Below are 21,155 nucleotides of genomic sequence, written 5' to 3' on the forward strand. Positions count from 1 at the left end.
TTTTCTCTCTTTACTCTCCTGGCTTTTGAGAGACAGACTTTCCCTGCACTCCCTTTAACCCCTCTGTCCCTGTATATTTCTTTTATGGCTCAGAGCTCAGTGCTCTAACACATTAATCTTTGTCAACCCCTTAGAAGTTTGTTCTTTCATTCCCTTACTCATCCATATACTTACTAAAAGTTTATTATATGATACACATTGTGCTAGATGCTAGAAAAAATATTTTAAAAGTAAGATATAATTTTCATCTTCTAGGGAATTACAATCTTAACAGAGGTTGAGAGGCTAATAAGGTACATAAAATGACAGCAAAAGACAAAATACTTATTTAGCAATATGGTATTTCTATCTTAGTGATAACGCTAAATAGAAGAGCAGAGGGACAATGTTAATTGGAAATTATTTCTTCCCCGCCTCATCCTTCCTGTGTTTTCACAAGCCCTTGCTCTGTACCGGCTCTTTTTTTGTCGATCAATAAACACGATAAGGTCTCTCCTCTCTCTCATTTCACTGAAACATCTCCCTTGTCCTAACCTGCATTTACCATCCACTCTTAATTTCTCTCTTTTCTTAAAGTTCTCCTTGTAAAGGTCTCCATTTCTATCAATTTTTTCAACACACGACATATAATTCACCCCTCAAACCATTGCTTCCTATACTTGACTTCAAGCACCTCAAGGAAACTCATTTCTTAGCTCACAAATCCAATGATTATTCTTTGATACTCACAGTGTGTGGCCTCTTGCCTGTGTCTGCTATTACGGACCACTCTGCTCCATCCTCTACTCCCCAAGCTTGAGAGGCAACTTTTCCCTGGTTTTCCTTTTACCCTCTGTTCCCTCTGTTTCTTTCATGAGCTCTTCTTAAATGCTACTGGTCCCCAGGATTCTGCTTCACTCTATGTAACCTTTTGACATGCTCTTATCTACAACCATTTGCAACTATCACCCATGTGTGGAAAAATCCTAAATCAATATATCTATTTTTGTGTACTCAGAAACTCATTTATTCAATTTCTTGTTCAATATCACCACCAAGGTCTCCACAGGTTTCTCAAACTCAATACACTCCAAACTAATAAAACCGTTATCTTCCCTCCTAAACTGATACTTCCTCCTGTATTGCTGACCTCAGTTAGTGGCATTACAAGCCATCTAATCATCGGTGCGAGGAACTCCATGGTCCTTCTGGACTCCTTTCTCTCATCTGCCCTCACAGTCAATCTAGATCCTGCCAGTTCTACCTCCTAAACACGCATCCAATATTTTCCAGCCTTTCTGTGACGATCCCGGTTAGGTCTGCTTCCTCTGTTACCTGAACAACAGTCTTCTCGATGGCCACCCCATCTCCAGTTGTCCCCCTCATCTCTACTCCTCACAGCTACCAAAGTGAGCTCTCTAAAACACAAGTCTGACCATGTCACTCCCCTGCTTGAAACCTTTAGGAGCTCTCCATGAACCACGAGATAAATTTGAAATTTCTTCCGTGGCTTACAGGCCCTCCATGATCTGGTCCTTGTCTATCTCTCTAGGCTTAATTTTCCACCAAAACCTGCCTTCTATTTCTAACTCTAACAATGTGTAATTTCTAGTAGCTTCCTCCACATCATGCTACCTTGGGTGCCTCTTTCCTCTATCCCTGAAAGATTCTTGTACATTTTCTGCCTCCTCTTGGGTAACTCATTTTTTAAACTGCATGCAGTTCAGGCATCCAAACCCCATCCCAGCCCCCTGGGACGGTTTAGGTGGCTCATTGCTCTGCACCCATACCACCCTCTGCACATCTCTACCAATACACTCATTACACAGTTCTGTAATGATCAGAGCTCATTAACGTTGGTATTTTCAGTGCCAAGCACTGTGCCTGGCATGCAGGTAGCATCTAGGAAATGTGTAATAAATCACTGAAGGTCTTGGGCCGAAGGCTTTGTTTAATGATGCTAATAAAGACTTAAGGCAAGTTTACTGTCAAAATATAGCTCTTCTATGAACTGATGAACAGTCATTTATGAGGATAGCTATTAGCATGTTTAAAATGTCCTGAACAACTAATGTTGAGTTTTGCCTTTTTACATTTTAAAAAGTAACTTTAGCCTTGGGTTCACTTTTCTATATAGAATGTGTCAAAACAATTTTCTCATAATTAGGTTGTTATTGCAGGAAAACCAAAAAATCTGTTCATATACATCATAGAAATTTACAGCACAAAAAGTGAATCTTGATGTATGTAAATTAAAAAAAATTTATTTAGGAGGTTGGAGGACCCAAGGAAAGAGTGTAGACTGTGACAACAGAATCTAACTGTATTATAAATGTATTTAAAAATCTCAGTGAGGGGAAATGGGGGGAAAAGATGCTAACCTTAGTAACTCTGGAAATGAATGGAGTCATTCATTTGATTAAGTTGTTTCCCATGGGGGTACAGGTTAACCCTTCTGATACTCTCTCTATGTGTATACTGGAAGTGACCAATTAAGTAAATGGTTGTCAGATTGTGAGAGCCAGGTTTCTCACTGCTAGAGTGGGAATTTACAGATAAGGAAGGGGAGGGGGCTAGAATGATTCGTGTGGTAATGGATCAGAGTTGGAGATACCAGGATGAACTCGTGGTTAGCTTAATATGGATAAAGAGGGTTACACAGTCATGTACTGTATAACGATGTTTCAGTCAACGATGGACCATATATATGATGGGGGTTCCATAAGATTATAATGGAGCTGAAAAATTTCCACCATCTGGTGTAGTCGTGGCCATTGCAATGTTGTAATGCAATGCATTACTCACAGATTTGAAGTGATGCTGGTATACACAAACCTACTGTGCTGCTAGTCATATACAAGTATTGCACATACAATTATGTACAGAATGTAATACTTGATAATGATAATAAATAACTGTTGGCTTATCTATTTATTATACAATTCTTTTTATAATTGTTTTAGAGTGTACTCCTTCTGCTGATAAAAAAGAAAAGTTGGCTGTAAAACAGTATGGCATGTTATGCCAGCAACAGCCTCATACATTGCTTGATTACGTTATTTTCTCTTGTGCTTGATTTAATCTCATGTTGTCTGGTACAGTAACATGATATACAGCAACAGGATATAACATATAGCTTAATAGGTGTATCATAGGCTAGATTACCTACGTTTGTGCAAGTGCACTCTATGATGTTCACACAATGAAATTGCCTAATGACGCATTTCTCTGAAACTATCCCCATCCTTAAGCAACGCATGACTGTATGTAGAAATATTTATAGATATGTGTACATACATGGGTTGATAATACAGACATATTTCCTTGCTCTGTCAGCTGAGAGGGCCTAAAATAAATGATACTCCAGTAGCACTGAGCACATCATTCTTTAATAAAAGGAATGAAGATTCCTTGGAGAAATGGTTGATTTAAGGACTGGAACAGGAAATATACAAGATGAGCCTGGAAAAATCTTATAGTGTCAGAAAGTAAGAAAGTATTTGATGAAGGATGTCAGTCAAAGGGACGCAAGAGCTTCAAATAGTCAAAGCTGGAACAATTTGAGCCACAAAATAAAGAGGGTTTGAATCATAATCCAAAGTACAAAACAAATACCCATGAGTCTATACTGATATAAATGATGGAATAAATTAATAAATGGAGGAGTAGAGACCAATCTCCTGTGCAGAAGAATTCCAAATATATTAAATACTCTGCCCTAAAAGTGGGGGGAACATAACTGCTTAAGTGCAGCTGTGCACAGTGACTTCCTTCCAAAGAGTACAGTATGGAAAAGAGAAAGTCACTATACAGTAAAGAAACCTGACAAGCATGACCTCATCCAGATGATCAAGGTCAATACCAAATTATAAATCTTGTTGACAGTGTGTACCCTTGATATGATGTGATAAAAATGACATGTTACCTCTGTTATCTTCCTCCCCAAATCCATAGCCTTAATCTAATCATGAGAATAACATCAGATAAATTCTAACAGAGGGGCATTCTACAATACACTTAATCAGTATTCCTCAAAACTTCTAAGCTCATCAAAAATCAGTGGAAGTCTGAGAAAATGTCACAGCCAAGAACAGTGTAAGGAGACATGGCAAATAAGTAAGTGAAATGTGGTATCCTGGATGGGATCTTGGAACAGGTAAAGGACATTAAGTAAAAAGTAAATAAATCTGAATAAACTATGGATTTCATTTAATATATCATTCTGGTTCATTAAGTGTAACATATGTATTATGTTAATGTTCTATGCTAATAATAGAAAAAACTGTGCGGGTGGGAAGGGGGATGAGGGGAGGAACATGGGAACTTGCTGTACTATCTGCTCAAATTTCTGTAAATCTAAAACTGTTCTAAAAAATAAAACTTATTAATAATAAAAAAATTTTAAAAAGACAATGATTAAAAAAACCTAAGACTAAAACAACTATAACATTTCACAGTTAAATAATCATTTGTTCTAAAACTTTTTTTCCTGATATAGAATCTGGGTAGGAAAAATTAATTGCCCAAATTCCTATGAAGACCATAAAGCGCAAAACACCCCCACTGATTAGAAGGAAAACTATAGAAAATGTAGTGTAATTGGGTCACAGGTTTAGAACAATTTCCTCTAATTGGATTTGTCAAAGTGTTCCTGCAGGTATTGATGTAATTCAATTCAACACACACTTATTGAACATCTGCTATGTGAACGGCCCTTGGTTTGGCACTGGGTAGTGAATATAAAAGCTGTAGAAGACACGGTCTCTGAATCTAAAGAGGTTAGCACCAGAAGAGCAGAACAACACAGTCCAAATAGAAGGCAGGATGTAAGTGAGAATGTGTGACAAGGGGAGAGGTCATTCTCCCTTTGGGAGCCAGCAAGGCGATTGGAAGGACTGATGAGGAGGTTGGTTTGGCTGGAGCATCTGCTGGGCCAACCACTGGCCCCAGGAACGGAAAGGGTTGTAGGGCAGTAGGGATACAGCATGACCTGAGCCCAGATCCCGCAACACCAAGAGGACCAGAGCCTGAATAATGGACTGGAGGGAGGGGAGAGGGGACTGCAGGCACAGGGAGCATGACCAAGCCCAGGTAGGCAACGGGGTCAGGACCATGGCTTTCTAGTGAGACCGGAAGGGAGGGAACACACAGGTATGTGGCTTTCGCTGTCTAGGCTGCGTTTTGTGAGACAGTACAAAATGCAGTGACGGTGGCAGCAGCAGATGGTCCTACTGACCAAGACCACGCCTCACATGTACGGTTCCGAAGCATGGGCCGGTGCCTGAGGGAAGACACTCATCAGAAGGATGCCTCTTCGACTGCCTTGATTTGATGCAAGTCAACTTATATGCCTTTCCTTACTGTCTTCTTAGTCTAGAAAGCTTTGATTTTTTCCTCCCGATTATAAAAATAGTACATGCTCATCATAAAATTTTATATACATAAAATAAAAATCCCTCATAGCTGTATAATCCAGAGGGGATCACGATTATAATTTTTCTCTAGTTCTCTACTCATCATTTTTCTATGCGTGAGGCTGTGGGAAATAGTGCCATTGGTTAGTCAGGGAATATAATCTTAGCTAGGTGCTCTCCTAAGGTAGACATTGTGCTGTAACAATGAAACCAGCACTCTACATAGAGAAAGGTGTTGTTTCACACTTTAGGATCTACAGCTGCTTCTCTGAATGGCTGGGCTCCATTACTGAGAAGCTATTTTGGATACACTTCATGGTAGTGACCTGTGTTGCAATGTATCTTTTATTTTTTACTCTAAAAATAAATAGCACAAAATGTAAAGGTTTACCTTAACAACAGAAAATAAAAGTGATAAGAATAGATATAAGGAGCACTATAAACTCTGACATATCCTATTCCTAAAGAAACAATTGCTTTATAGTGGATTTTTGTGAAGTTTCTTAGCCATACAACTATCATGCTATAGCAGAACAGACTGCGTATTTTATAGTCACAAAAAGGCATATACTTACCAAATTGGAATAAACAACACACACACACACACACACACACACACACACACACACACACATTTGTATCCTGCTTTTTCGGAGTATGTCTTGTATGTAATTAAATACTTTAAATGTTCTTTAATGGTTGATCATTTCAATCTCTCTAAAACTTACCAGTCCTTCAAGAACAATATCAAGTTTTGCCTCCACTATCAGCGTTCAATGATCACCCATTTATTATTTGTCAGGATTATAGTAAGAGATCCTCTGAATTGTTTTACCGGTCTCTAGTCTGTTCTCTTTCCAAATCATTTTGCTGAAATGATTTCTCTTAAGCAAGGCACTGACCATGTTACTCTCCGGCCCAGGAGACCTTTAAAGGTTCCCCAATGGCTACATGATACTCCTTCATCTGGTCTCACTTGTTCAGGCTTCCTCCTTCCTACACCTACATTCCCACCAAACTCCAAGCTTTCCACTCCATCCTGGATCCTAATATCACCCCATGTTCCTTTCTATCTTAATGATGGTTATTTGGTTCTGTTTTTCTGTTGGAGTAGGAGGCTACAAACACTTAATGAAGCCAGGACTTGCAATTTCAGTTTAGTGCAATTAAATGTAAATCAAAGTCACTGAAGACCAACTCTATTCCAGTCACCATACAAGGTGTTAAAAATAGAGAGATGAACAAAGCACAATCCTCATCCTCAGGCATCTTACAGCCCAGAGAAGGAGACAACATGTATAAATATCCTGATTTGAGGCACCACATGAAACTGCAGGAATACAATTGAGATAGAGCAGCCACACAGAAGAGGGGACAGTCCTTACTTTTGCAGGGTTGGCTGTGCGTAGGTGATTTCTAAAGGGACAGGAGCGTGCCAAACAGCACAGCGGAAGTACAGCATGGTCTATTCAGGCAATTTTAGAAAGGTGGGTGTTTCTGTAGTGGTAGGAGGGTGAACACCATCAACAGCCTTGCAAAATAGGACAGGAGGCTTAAAAACTAAACATGATTTCACATACCTCCCAAGGCTGTCTTTGGTTAGTCTTCCAAACATTTATTTTACTCTGAAATTTTCCATGTAAAATTTTGTCTCTCCAACTAGAATATAAACTTTTGGAAGGCAGAATTCAGGTATGTACTTCTTGAATGTCTCAAAGCCCTCAGTCTGGTGTCTAACATATAATGAAAGTTTTACAAATCTTTTAAATTCATTATCTACTCTCATCCTGATAGTTGTACGCTCAGTGCTTAAAGGGAATTCAAAACATCTGCTAGAAGATTTAACCAATGCTGAGTCAAGACAAAAACTGAAAGGACCAGCATATTTTGCAGAAATGTTCTGGATTAGTGATTTTGCTTCTAGAACAATTTTATTTGCAGTTAAAAAAGCAATTTAATGCAACTTGTTTCAAAATGTCATATTTTAGCATAGTTATGGTTGTCAATACCTGGGTAATCAACACTAAAATAACAAGAATGGATTTTCAGCTATGATAATTGGATTTGCCTCTCAGAATTGCCTGCAGGTCACGACCAATCATTGATCAATGGATGACATTCCCTGTGGACTGGCCAGCCCTGTCTCTCCAATCCCTGTTGGACAGGACAGTCATGTATGGTTGGAAATGGCATCTTCTCTATAGGGAGTAAGTGTAGTGTGGTGGCCAATCCTAGCAGGTGAGCCAAAGAAGTGGAGGTAAGTGAGGAGTGAAGTTGGGAAAGTTAGTATCACACTCTGTCAAAGTCACAGCGAACAAGAAGCTCCTTGTGTTCTTTGGGGGAGGCAACAGGAGATGTACGTGAGTAGGATTGTATGAATATGTTTGTTTGAATTGGGGAAGTGAAAAGTAAGGGTAGAGGAGGGATTCTGTCATAGGATCCAGTCCAATGAGAAAAAGAAAAATAGAGCCTCCTTCTCACTTAAAAAAAAAAAAGTAAAGGGTATAAATACTAAGGGAATTATAGGTAGGTATAAATGCAGACATAATATCCAAGAAGACTGCAAAGAGACTGCTAGAACATAGGTGGACACAGAAAAAAAGGATCACATAAAAAAGACAATAAAGAAGATGAAGTAGAAAATCATGAAGGATAGATTTAAGTCAAACACTCAGAAGTTTCCTGCAGGATTGATTATCTGACTCCTGATACTTTTGCTGGGATGCTACCCAGCACTGCCATGTGACTTCTTCCTTATTTAGTGGTGATGGTGGTGATGGAACGTATGTCTCAGGTTAATTTTAACCTCGAGATATCACTGCCCATAATTTTACTCTTTCAGTTTTTGGGGGACAGGCATGTGCCAACAGTCTGGCTGTCAATATCATTTGCCCCAGAAACGACAAGAACCAAGAAAAGTGCCACCAAAGAGACAGTCAATCCAACAATGGTTCCTAGAGAAAGCACACAGCCCTAGAAATGCTGCTACATGTTCTAAGTGGTTGTGTTTATGGACAGGTAGTTACAGCATTATGATCTAATAAAAATTCAAGTCTCAAAAGTCAAGTGATCCTGCCAGAGACCCAGAAACACTCTTATATGTCATTCATCTTTCTTGCCCTTTTGTTTTGGAGACCCAGCCTACAGTTAAACAGCAGCCCTCTTACATCAGTCTGGGGATGTCGCTGACAGCCACGGTCCCGTCGTGGGTCTCGCTCTCTCCATCTTCCTCCTCTTCATCACTACTTTCCGACTCCTCACTGGAGGAGGAGTAATCAGTCACCTTCTTTAGCGGGCGGTTTGTTTCTTCAATCCGGAGTTCGCGTAATTCTTTGGCTAATGCCGTCAGGTCCTACAGTGAAAAATGTGTTCAGCATATATGAATTGCAGATATGACCGAAGCTGCAGCTCTCAGCAAGTCAGTGCTCCAGCTTTAAGCAACAAGAAAAAAAGCTCTATATAGAATTGTTACAAACATAGTTACGGCATGGAACTAAGAAAACAATGTTTGTAGTGCATAGGTACTAGAAAAGATGAAATAAATTTCAACTTTGTTCAAAACCAATTGCTAGACGGAGACTGTTCAATTCTGAATATACATGTGTATATATGTGTAGGTGTGTTGTGTGTGTACACATATATACAAACATTGAATTCTCGTTTTATTTTGGGAAGGGTGAAGCTGGTCACCCTCAGAGTTAATGGGAAAATGCATGGGATTAGAAATTGTTCCCCAGTATTGCGGGATTCCTGCCCAAGCCACAGTCATGGCCTTTCCCCTGTTATGATTGCTACTGTACCAGAATCTAGCATCAGTCACAGAACAGAGCAATTCCCAAGATCCCAGCTACAATAATGACTCATTTGGTGTGTCATCATTCCCTGGAGAGCAGAGGCACCACATCAAATCATGGTGGAACCCAAAGCCCAGTGCCACTGAAATTTATCACGGAGCGGAGTTAATCAAGAGGAACAAAAAACAAATACATAAAAAACGGAGCTCTCTTCCAGAATTACAGGTGTTTGGTTTTCTTTTGGTTTAAATTGCAGTCATCTGGCAGACACCCTGGCGAGGACTACTAAAATGAATGTGCCAACACCAAAAGGAAGAGATAATTTTTTCAGTTTTCCATGAGTATGATGAAACCTTTAGCCTGATGGATGTGATGATGTGGTATTTAATCACCAGGCATATTGCAGGCAGTGTGTCGAATATCTGACCACCTTTTAGTTCACATGCTTTCAGAGCAATGCAGAGGGAAGCAATTCTGCAAAAGCATGGCCGCTCTAATTTGCATGGGTTAAACTGCCCATGGCACACAGCATGCAAATGAGGAAAAAGCAATTTGACATCAGTCTTACCATTTCTCCCTATATTAGTGACCCATGTGGGAATCAGAACATTCAGTGAGAGACAGGGGATTAGGGAGAAAGAAACTCATCAAGACACTAAATCCCATAGTTTTCTTATGGCCATATTCTCTCTTTATTTCAATCCAGAAATCTATTTGTCTAATTCACATGATGTAGGGGTAAAGCTATGTGGCTGATTTAAATGACTTTTGATAATCTATCATAATTGGTTTGAAAAAAAACCTCATAAATACATACAATTAAAAATTATAATTATTGTTTTATTTTGAGAAAACAACAGATCATCATATTTCTTTACTGTCACTATGTGTTAGCATCACTATATTGGTTAAGACTAGGAGAGGAAACACTTCAGGTATTTTAAGTGGTCTAGAAATTTAGGAAGTTCCAGGTGTTAAGTGAAGGCGTCATTTCTTTCTAATGTCATAGAAACCAAAGGGAAAGCAATAATTACTTTTAAATTTGTTTTGAAGTCACTTGAATTGAAGCCTTTGGAAAAGGGAAGGTTTTAGAAATTTAAATTGTGCATTTTCCACCCAAACATGCTTTCTGGGTTTTTACACATGTACACAGGTACACACATGTATGACCTCAATCTCAGTGGATATATTTGCCTCATCCATGAAAATGAAAATAGAATTGCACATACTAAAAAGACTCAAAGATGTTTAAATATAACATATTCCAGTAAAACACAGGAAAAATGCCACATAAAAATTTTATGCAAATTTACTAGTTTTTTTGGCAGTGTGCCAAAATAAGAAAAGCTAATATTCAAATTTCAGCTTTTTACTTCTTATTTCCTCTTGGCAATTGCCAATGTTTATCTTTATCAAATTGAGAACAAAGTAAAGGGTATGCTATACTTGAGTACATTGAGAAAAAAAAATATATATATATATACTTATTAAAGCTATGAAGGAAAAAGGATATTGTAATCCTTCAAACCACTAAATAATAACAAATTAGATGTTTATTTTGTGTTATGTTAGGATCATGTTAAGTCTCATCAAAGAATATATCTAGCAGTTAAAATGTTACAGGTCATTAAAATATATTTTATTATAATTTAAAGAGAGAATATGGTTTAAAAGAGTTTATTTTAATGTTAATAATTCTGAGTAAAATATAATAATATTAGCTATGATTTATTTAAATTAATAATACATTTCCCCCATGGGTTGGTTTTCCTTATCTCTGACACTTCAAGACAAGACAAAGACAATAAAAAAAATGTTTAGAAATATTTAGCTGGTCCAAAGCCCACTGATTTAAAGAAACTCTCATTTGTTAAAATGACCTAAATTTTTCCATACACTGTATTTAGGAACACTTTAAAGTTCTGACCTGTTTTATAATTTTGCTTTAATTAGATTTTTTTTTTGTTTCTACATTATTAAAAAGCTATCTTTACTGAAACATAAAAAGTAATTGCACATTCCTTTTAAGTTTAATTGGTAACAGTTTGGAAGGTGAGACATATATGAAAATCCCTAGGTAACAATAATGAGTAACTCAAAAGTAATACCCCCCCAGTCAAAAAAATATTCCATTGCCAATAGTCTATGTGTTTAGCTGAAGTTCTTATTCCTTATCCAGCCACTCTGGAAACATTTACAATAGCAAAATTATAGGAAAGAGACATGATCTAAAATCGACATCACAGGGTTCAGATCCATTTTCATACATTTTATTTTCTAACAATACCAATTTTCCCCATATAATGAGTTTTTGTGGTAATTTATTGCTTGGCTGTCTCAAGCCTGGAGCTAAAAAGTATTAAAAAAAAGTGCTACTTAGCATAAAAATATTTGAGAATATATAACTATAAAAGAAATGACAAAATGGTAAGATTCTTAGACCAAGTAAATGTGAAGATAGTTAAAAGACCCTTACCCAACAGTTTCTTTGATGTAACACTGTTTAGAATCAACTTGATATAATTTTTCATTCAAAAAAACTTCTTTAATCTGATAGTTATGAATACTTTATATAAAGAGGTGCTCTTTTAGGTCTCTACTTAGAAATAATATGGTCTATTCAAATTTTAGTTCAATTCTTTGAACTATTAAAATAATAAAGGTCTTAAAGCTGGTCTTTACACATTAAAATATATTTGTTTTCTTTTTAGGAAATCTAAAGATATACCATTGGGGAAGTCACTTAACATCAGTACCCTTATCTAGTTATTGCTCAAGTTTTGTCCAAACTGTATGTGCTCTGGAATTTTCAAATTCCTATATACTAATGAAAAAATAGTGGTCAAGTCCAGCCAGCATTTGCTTGTGTATATAATACTCATGCCACATATTTCATTGCACTAAAGTAAAAAGTTTACGTATTTTCAAAGGTTGTGTGAAATAATAACAGACTATGCTGCACAACCTCATATTCCATTAGCAAGTGTTGCCAAATTAATGGATTCTCCCCCAGATGGATTTTTATGAAAAATCAAACCATTAAATTAGCAATAACAAGCAACAAGTTTTCAAAAGTGTTTTTAAGACTTTTCATTTCAATCCTGGGTTATCTTTAGGGCAAATCAGTCACTGGAGAAGCTATATTAAAACCTAGGAATGGAGATGGGAGAAAGGTTTAATTCAAGGTTTAGCAACTATGGCATTATAGACATCCGGGGCTGGATAATTCTCTATTGTGGGTTGTTCTCCTGTGCACTGTGGGATGTTTAGCAGCATCTCTCTGCTCTATCCACAAGATGCCAGTAGCACTTCTCCCACCTCCACTTGTGACAAGCAAAACTGTCTCTAGACTTTGACAATTGTCACCTAATGGGAGGGAAGCTAGGGAAGAAATTGTCTTTCATTGAAAACCACTTAGGTAGAGCCAAATAATCCGTTTTTTCCTTTAAATAATCCTGTATTTTTAGTGGCTCAGATCAGTGATACTCAGGGGGTAGGGTTACAGAATTACCCAGAGGAATTTTTTAACCACACACAGCCTCAGAGACTTTGGTGAACAGCTCACACCCCCCCAATTACTTATAATTACTTATATCTCTGTGGCACCCCTCATCTTTGTTCCAGTGTGCTAGAGCATACCAAAAATAAAGTAATATTTAAAAGCCTGAAGTATCCTGGGTTAACCAGAAGAAATCCAGGAGAATACTTTTCCTCATGACAGCTACCTCCATGGCAATTTCTGGACTCATGAGATTTCTCCTGAGTTGTGCATACACACTACCATTTGATTTGTAGCCAGAGCATCAGAACACTATTCTCTTTCTTCAACTGTTTGGGAGAAAACTGATAAAAGTTGTGCTGATCCCTGTCCTTCTCACTATTACGAGGGAAAGGGGCAAAGCTGTGGCACAGAGCAATTATTAATAAAAACCTTCCCCCTTTTCCCTTCTATGAAAGCTATCCACACACTGTAGACATGTAGAATGTCATTCTTTTATAAGTAACAATCCTTTAACCATAAAAATTGCTTTCTAAATTACTCTGAGTGGTGAGACAGTCATAATTCTGAACAAGTGAGACTCTTTGGTAAAGATCAGATGCATTGAAACGTGCTTCTCCCACCTGCAAAAATAACTGCCATGTCTCTGGCCCAAAACTTCAAATGAGGACAACCTCTCGGCTTTCCATAGTGCTTTACACTTCATAAAATGCTCTCGAATACATGATCTTGAGTGATCTTAAACAATCTTTGGAGCAAGGCAGGGCAGGTGTTTTTATTCCCGTTTTACAGATGAGGACACTGTGGCCCAGAGGTTATAAGACTGGCCTCAGCCAGTTATCTATTGGAGGAGCCAGAATTTGAGTGCAGTTTGTTGAACCCAGAGCCAGTGCTTTTTCCGTATTATTTCACAAAAACAGTGCTCAGCAGAGCTACAGCCTTAAAGCCATAATGGTAGTCTTCAGATTTCATGCAGTCAAGACTCTTTGCAAGGCTTGGCTCTTAAAAAACCAAAACAACTCAAAACAAAGAACTCCAGTGTGCTGTATTCATGCAGGTCTGACAAACAGCAGTAGGGTAGTCATCCTTCTGAGCAAGCTACCTAAGATTGACAAAACCATATATCTTTCTAATGGAAAAATGTCTCTACAGATAAGGAAATAGTCACTTAGCTCGCCAGTATTCATTAACTAAAGTTGACGTTGCTGCTGCTGCTGCTGGAGTTAATGTCCCACAAAATTAACCTAACAATACCTGGTAACTCCTTGTTCACAAACCACACACTGTAAATTTGGAGTACCCTAGAATGATGTCTCTTTTCTTTGTTAGTAAAAACACCATCCCCTAGCAAGGCTGGCGAGTGCAGGTTAAAAGCTGAGGCTTTGCTATTGGAAATACTGGAATGAGAAACTTGGCCAATAACAAGGCACTAATGCTTCTCTTTAGCCAGATTGGAACATTGGAAAAGTGACACTTGGACTTGGAAAGTCTCTGGAGCTTTATATGGGTGCCTGAGGGCCTTAGGCTGGCTGGTGTTGAAGGGGCTCTCCTCACAGCAGATCGCTCCAAACGAGTGAACTTTAAATCTGCAATCCAATTGGCCACTTGGCCACTTCTCTGAATGTCAACATCAGGCAATCAGCTTTATATTTATGTTTGGTGAAGGCATGACCAAGAAAATGTAATACTAACCTCATCGATAGCTTTCTTATAGCTCTGAGATAAGAACCCCATCCAGAAGCATCCACAGGAAGGGGGAAAGCCAGGAGAACGGCAGCAGGTTAGACACAAATGGGAATCGTTAGTACACAACCAATCAACGCAACAAGAACAAAGAGAACCTCAACCCAGAAGGATGCAAATTCCCTTCATTGTCACTCTCACTATGCTTTCTCACTTTTAAAATGTAATAAGCAGAGTAAACCAAAACAATTTATTTCAATAGAAAAGATTCTTGGCACATTTAAGTGGATCATGCAACCTAAATTAATTTCTAACTTTCAAATTCCAGCCTCCATGCTTTTATTTCTTTTTAAAAAGCTTTCTGGGGTCTGCCGTGTCACAGCAATGCAGCTAGATTTTAAGTTGTCAGGCCCCCTGCCAGACCATGCTTATCAGGTTTTGGTCCTGAAAATATAGTCCTAGAAGCGTGAAAAGCAGCATAAAAATTGTAATATTAATTCATATGGAAAATAATATGTGGAAAGGGCAGAAGAGACAAGAGAAACCCATAAAGTCCAAATATCCTTAACTGCTAGCTCAACATCTTTTTGCCAAAGCTGCTGAGTAGAAATTATAGAACGATCTGAGTTATTTGCTAATGATCCGCAAATACTGAAAGGCCGATAAGCAATCCAAGATCTGTTCACATCTTTCCTTATCAGGTATGACTTCCTTCAGGATGCTTCTAGCATCCATTCTTCTTATTAATCTCAACAATGTTTGTTTCATAGTCATGAGTGTACCCCCAACTACTTCGCCCTGTGGGTTCTCTGGTAAATTGAAAGAGTTTAGAACTCTGAGAGAAAAGCACTCACAGCTGGTCGACTAGGTCGGGTAATGTCCCTGGATTCTTCTGGTTTCACCTTGGACGGCTCATGGGGGAGCACAGGTGATCCTTCCGACTTGCTGTTGGCTAAGAGAAAACAGAGGGCCAAGAAAGATAACGACCATCAAAAAGTGCTGGCTCAAGTTCAGGAGCTCTGTGGCGAGTCAGCCTTCAGGATTACTCAGAGGACACATCATTTACTGAGGTGAATCCCCAAGCACATCCAAGAAAAAACAGTAAATGTTTAGGCAAACTATGTCAAGCAATCATATTTAGACCTATAACCTGGAAGTCACTACTAATAATGAGAAAACTAGCAAGCAGGATCACCACTGCCATTTACTGAGCATTAACTCTGTCAGACCCAGTGCTTGATACCTTCTGTGTCAATTGTCTCATTTAATCCTTGCTCCGACCCAAGCATGTGACACCTCTTCCATTTTACAGTTTAACACAGACTTAGAGAGACAACATCCTGGCCTAAGGTCATGCTGAAATTATGGGCAGAACTGGGATTCTGTCTGATTTCTCAAAGTCCTATTCTCAACTATTATGCTAACCCAGTTTCTAAGTTAAGATTTGAGGTTTGGTTTCTTCTTTTATCACTTACCCATCAGGACAGGTTATTGTGATGGAATTATGTTGAAAAAAATAGAAAACCTATTTTATTTGATAGAATGGTTTTTGTTTTTGTTTTTGTTTTTTTTTAAGCTGAGCCATCCTGCCACCTGTGGCAGCTCAGCAGCTACTCAGCTTGGGCCGGGAATTGAACCGCTGTTGCTCAGAGCTCAAACTCTTGAGCGAGCTCTTAACCAACTGAGCCACTCAGCAGGCCCGATGGAATGGTTTTTACATGGGTGGGTGGAGGGAGTTGCCTGGGTCCTTTAAGGAAGAAAGAATGAGGCAAGGGCAGTAAGGAGGGTGTTGATGATAAAGGGGGAGGACCCTAGAACAGAGGTACAGAACAAGGGTAGGGGAGGACTCTCTGACAGCTCCAGAGAGAAGAGCATCCCTCCTGACTTATGAGCTTGTAGGTAGAGAAGAAGCAATTTAGGGTGGGAGAGATTCTTCTGTTTTGTTTCCAAGTGGTTTTTCCTGGGTAGGGGCATACCGGGGATACAGGAGTGCTTTTAACTCAGAAGAACTAGGCCAATGGAAAGAAGATAAGAATTAAACCTGAACTAGAACTGGGAATTTTCTTTAGCATTTGCTCTAAGGATATTAAGTTGCTTTCGAATAGAAAAAAAAAAGGTAAGGAATGGCAGTTTTCTAAACTAAGCAAATTTACATTGGGATCAAGGTAACAAAAGTCGACGTGGCTGTGAGCTGTGCTACTGATGTCAGAAGAATGCACACAGAGGCAGCCACAGGCTAGTCCATATCTCAAATCAGGGACACAAGCTTAGCCTGTTAAGATGTCAACCTTTCCAAAATGGACATACAATGATTTTATTTATTAAAATCTTGAAAAGATATTAGAAAGTAAATTATGGGGCCGGCCGATGGTGCGTTGGTTAAGAGCTGGCTTGGGACACCAGAGGGCCCCGATTTGGATCCCACATGAGGGCCAGTGACACTGCCCTCTACAGCTAAAATGGTGAACAACATCTCGACCTGGAGCTGGGCTGCCATGAGTCGCCAGCGATGGCGTAGGCTGCAGTGAAGCTGCAGTGGGATGCCATAAGCTACAGTGTGTAGCCAGCAGCCGGTGTGAGCTGCCAAGAGCCACCGTGAGCAGCTGTTCAGAGACCGGCGACCAATCTGCCTCACCCGGGAAGAGCACAATGATAATACCAACATGGGCCAGTGAGGCGACATCCTCCACAACTAGACTGAAGAACAAAAGGACAGCAACTTGTCTGTTCCCCTTCCCAGATTCCCCAGCGCTGTTCCCCTCCCCCAATTCCCCAATAAAATCTTTAAAAAACAACAACAAAAAAAGAAAGTAAAATATGATTGTGTCTAATAAAAAGGCTAAGAAAAGTATGTTAATATTTATCAAGTTTCATTTTAAAATGTTCTGGTCTTTATTATTTGGAAGCAAAATTATCTTCTAAAGAAGGTTATTTAGAAAGAGTAAATGTATATTAGCTAAAAGCAATGGGGGTGTCTGTATAATTAGCTGGACATATTAATGTTTTTCACAGGCTTCCTCATTAATGAAAATTGAACAATGGTGAATGACTTGAATTAAATAGTCAGAGGCTACTTTTTACTTTTCTAATAATAATAACCAGAGGCATCCAATATACTTTTTAAGTCAAAGATTTTATTTCTTCCCTCAAGTGTATATGTATTCCACATTAGTCTTTATTGAATTTCACTTTGAAAAATAACTAGTTTTATGAATTATGTTCAGAATATGAAAAGGAACTATGGCACAATGGGAAGAATACTTGGAGGCACACAAAACTCTCACCAGGCAATCAAATGAAAGTGGATATTCAGGTGATTAGTAAGTGATGTTTTCAAATAAAACCAATATTCTGTGGTCTCCTAGAAAGGATTTAGTCCTCACCAGATGTCACATGTATAATGGGGGATGGTGGACCCCTCCTCTAAGGATATCAATGCTGAGAGCATTTAGCTGGCTCTTCAGTATCACACAGTGGTGGCCACATGAGGAGCAGAAGTCACAAAAGTCAGAAAGTAACCTGAGTCCCCACTCATGGCTCTCCTCCCCAGGCAATGTTGTCAGGAAGAGGTAAGGGAAACCTTTACCTCGAACTCTGGTCCGTTCACTGGACCCTGCTTGTGATCCAGGCTGAGAGCCTCCTTGGGAGCTGGGCTGAGAGCTGGGGGTGCTGGAACTGGAGGAACTGCCACTGCTGGTCCTCTGCAAGGGGCTCTCCAAAACGGGCTCGGTTCTCCGGAGGTCAGGGTTGCTGCAAGGACGGCAGAGCAGTGACTATACACTCTCAAGACCTTACCACTGGTAGACCCAAGCTCAGGCCAGTGCAAAGGGATAAAGAGACGGCTTGTGTGACCTGGAGTGAAAAACTTAAAAAGAAGAGCTTTGTAAAAGGGTCAATGGAAATGACAGTCATGCCATTCTCTGTATAACTCCTGACCAGATACTGAATCTGGACAGGATGAACTCTTGACCCAACTCGTGGATCACCACACCAAAAAGGATTAGCTCTGAAGTGGCGAATCTTCAAAGGAGGATTCTTTTAAACCTTTTTCCTGTGCTCAGCATAAAGAACTTGAAAAATATTAAAAGATAAAAATAAGGAAGCAACCCATGCAATCTCAGAACCAAGAGATATTCAACTATATTTTACTACTTGGTATATTATCTTCTAGTCTATTTTCTTTTGTATATATGAAAGCATACTGTAGGTTCAGTTTTGCAGCTTGCTTTTTTCCCCATAACACTGCAATGTGAGCAGTTTCTTATGCTTCTAAAAAAAGTCATGGCTGCATAACAGTTCATTATATAGATGAATTAGTTTAACCTTCCTCTATTGTTAGATATTAAGGTGCTTCCGATATGTTGCTGTGATACAACAGTAAAATAGCTATTTACATGCACACAAATAGCCAATCACTTCTCTCTTCCCTGGAATTGGAATTCTTGGGTGAAAGGACATGGACTGGGGTGTGCGAGTGTATAAAGTTATTACCAGTTTTCGCTGAGGCGTATGACATGGTCCACCTGAATAAATTCTTACCATGCTTTATTATGAGCAGTTTGCCAACTTGTAAAAAAATTTGTATCTTGTTTTAATGTAATTTAAAACACTACTATTGAGGTAGGTTAATTTTTCACTCATTTATTTGCCATTTATAATGAATGCCTTTCTGTGAATTGCTTAATCAAGTTCTTTGCTTATACAGCTAGTGGTGTACTTTCATTTTTAAATTACTTATAAGAAGTGTTTATATGCTTTGGCTATTATCAAAGGGAGGTGTGTTTTCAAATAACTATCAAGCTCTAATTCAAGAACAAATTAATTTGTTGGCAGGCTACTAGCCCTACTTTTTATAAAATCTTACTGTATTATTCGCCTTCATATCTTTCCTGCTCCCAAAATTGTGATGTTTTTCACTCACTCAGTTGGTCTATACCAGGCACTGGGTCAGGCATTTGAGATATGGTAATGAACAAGACACAACCAGGCCCTCGGCCAGCTTAGCCAGACACACACAACCGATTTCATTCAAGTGTTGTCTGCAGTGAGCACAGGACAATATGGGAGCATGGTGGGGGGGACACCGAGGCTACTTCTGGTGATTACAGACGCTATACCAGATGAGGACATATCTAAGCAGTGGTGGTGGGAGGCAACTGCTGAGGTTTCTATGACTTCGTTATAAAAATAAGCAGCATTCTCACTTTCTACAAAAGCTCTTCCTTTTAAATTTGTAACTCACAGAACTTCTCATGTTTTCTTAACTGGACGTAATGTTGGGAATTATCCATTCAGTGAGACCCGTACGGCCATCCAACTGCTACTGAGAGCCACATGGATCCCCTCCATGTTTCCAGCATCTTCAGTTCCCAAAGCAGCACTCGACATCTTGCTAATGGATGTGAAATCTTGCTAATAAGCCATAGTGCTATGATTTCAATGCAGTGACATATCATATTGAAATGTAAATGTATGCTTTCATTTTGCTCTGCCCATTTCAAGAGTTGCACACCAAGCACTCTGAACTGTGTTGCGTGTCAGATGTTTCATACATGAATATGAAAACAATATGGCCCCTTCCCTTGAGACCCTTGCAAATTGCGAAGACCTGGCCATAAAATGGCATCTGTATAGCAGCAACTAATCCAAACAATATCTTTTTGAAAACACAAGACTCTTGTTTTGTGGTAACGTATCTGCCAAAGATATTTCATCGAGTTACAAAAATTCTTAAATATTTGGTTATTGGAAAACATGGTGGGTAGCCCTGGGAAACATTATATGTAAAAGTAAATATGTCCTAACTAATTAATTTTGATCATATAGATGTAAAATTTCAGACAATATTTATATTTTAGGGTTTTATGGCAAAGAGGTTGCTAAGTTGACATAACAATAAAATCATCTTCAGAAGTGATTGTCGGTAAACTTCAGGAAACTTTTAAAATTCTTGATATTTTTATGGCGCTCCTTTGTGTAGTGACTATTTTTGTGAAAACTGTTAGCATCTAATTGACTGAAATAGATTTGGATCCATACTAGACATAACCCTGATTTGGAGAATACCTAAAATGATAAATGTATAATACGTCTGAAATATACTACATTTCAAATTTTTCATAAAGAAACAATATAACTGCTTTAATTCCCAAATAATAAATTCTTGTCATTTTCCGTTTTTATTAAATAGCAGTTGTCAGGAATTATTTACACATTATTAATAAATTCCAAAAATATCTTTTTTTTCTAAAAATTGTATTGCTAACCAACTATATTGCAGATTAAGGGCAATGGACGTAAAGTTTTTTGGTAGCTGCTCTCATTTTGTGAAATAGTACTGTAGTGTTCTTTGTATTAAAAAAAAAAATCTACTGAGAAAAGGGTGGCTATGAGTTCCGGATTTTTTTTCTGGTGGCCGTAGTATGATAGGATCCAGCTATTAGCTCTAACATAGCACTCCTTTGATCATTTAACCAAAACCTTTCTATTAAGCACCTACTTTCTGAGACTCTTTGGACCATCATGAGGAATAGAAGAGAGAGCACAGGTCACAGGGCAGATAGTGAAGGTACAACACAATCCCAGAGATGAGATATGTGCCATGGACACAACAGCTAACAAGGCAATAAATAAGCTATATGCTATGTGTGAGAGTCTGTAAATATTGTTGGAGTTTGTGGGAACAATGAATACAGCTTGGAGCAGACAAGGTGGTGTCAGGAAGGAGACAGGACTTGGCTGGGCTTTGGAGGGGTGAGCAGGAAGGCTGGGGCAAGAGACTGAGCA

The 21,155-nt window shown here is 38.7% G+C and overlaps 1 protein-coding gene across 1 annotated transcript in view; it reads right to left on the minus strand.

The window, feature by feature from the left end:
- Window positions 1-21,155, minus strand: part of TNIK (TRAF2 and NCK interacting kinase) — a 398,889-nt gene that overhangs the window by 26,594 nt on the left and 351,140 nt on the right. Inside the window, exons 19-22 of the mRNA XM_019643919.1 lie at window positions 17,956-18,119; window positions 15,224-15,321; window positions 14,379-14,402; window positions 8,561-8,745 (exon numbers count right to left, since the gene is read on the minus strand). Of these exons, the coding sequence (XP_019499464.1) occupies window positions 8,561-8,745; window positions 14,379-14,402; window positions 15,224-15,321; window positions 17,956-18,119 (471 nt within the window). The remainder of the gene's footprint in view (window positions 1-8,560; window positions 8,746-14,378; window positions 14,403-15,223; window positions 15,322-17,955; window positions 18,120-21,155) is intronic.

Source organism: Hipposideros armiger, unplaced genomic scaffold (assembly GCF_001890085.2).
Source record: "Hipposideros armiger isolate ML-2016 unplaced genomic scaffold, ASM189008v1 scaffold_83, whole genome shotgun sequence".
In the NCBI taxonomy this organism is placed as follows: domain Eukaryota; kingdom Metazoa; phylum Chordata; class Mammalia; order Chiroptera; family Hipposideridae; genus Hipposideros; species Hipposideros armiger.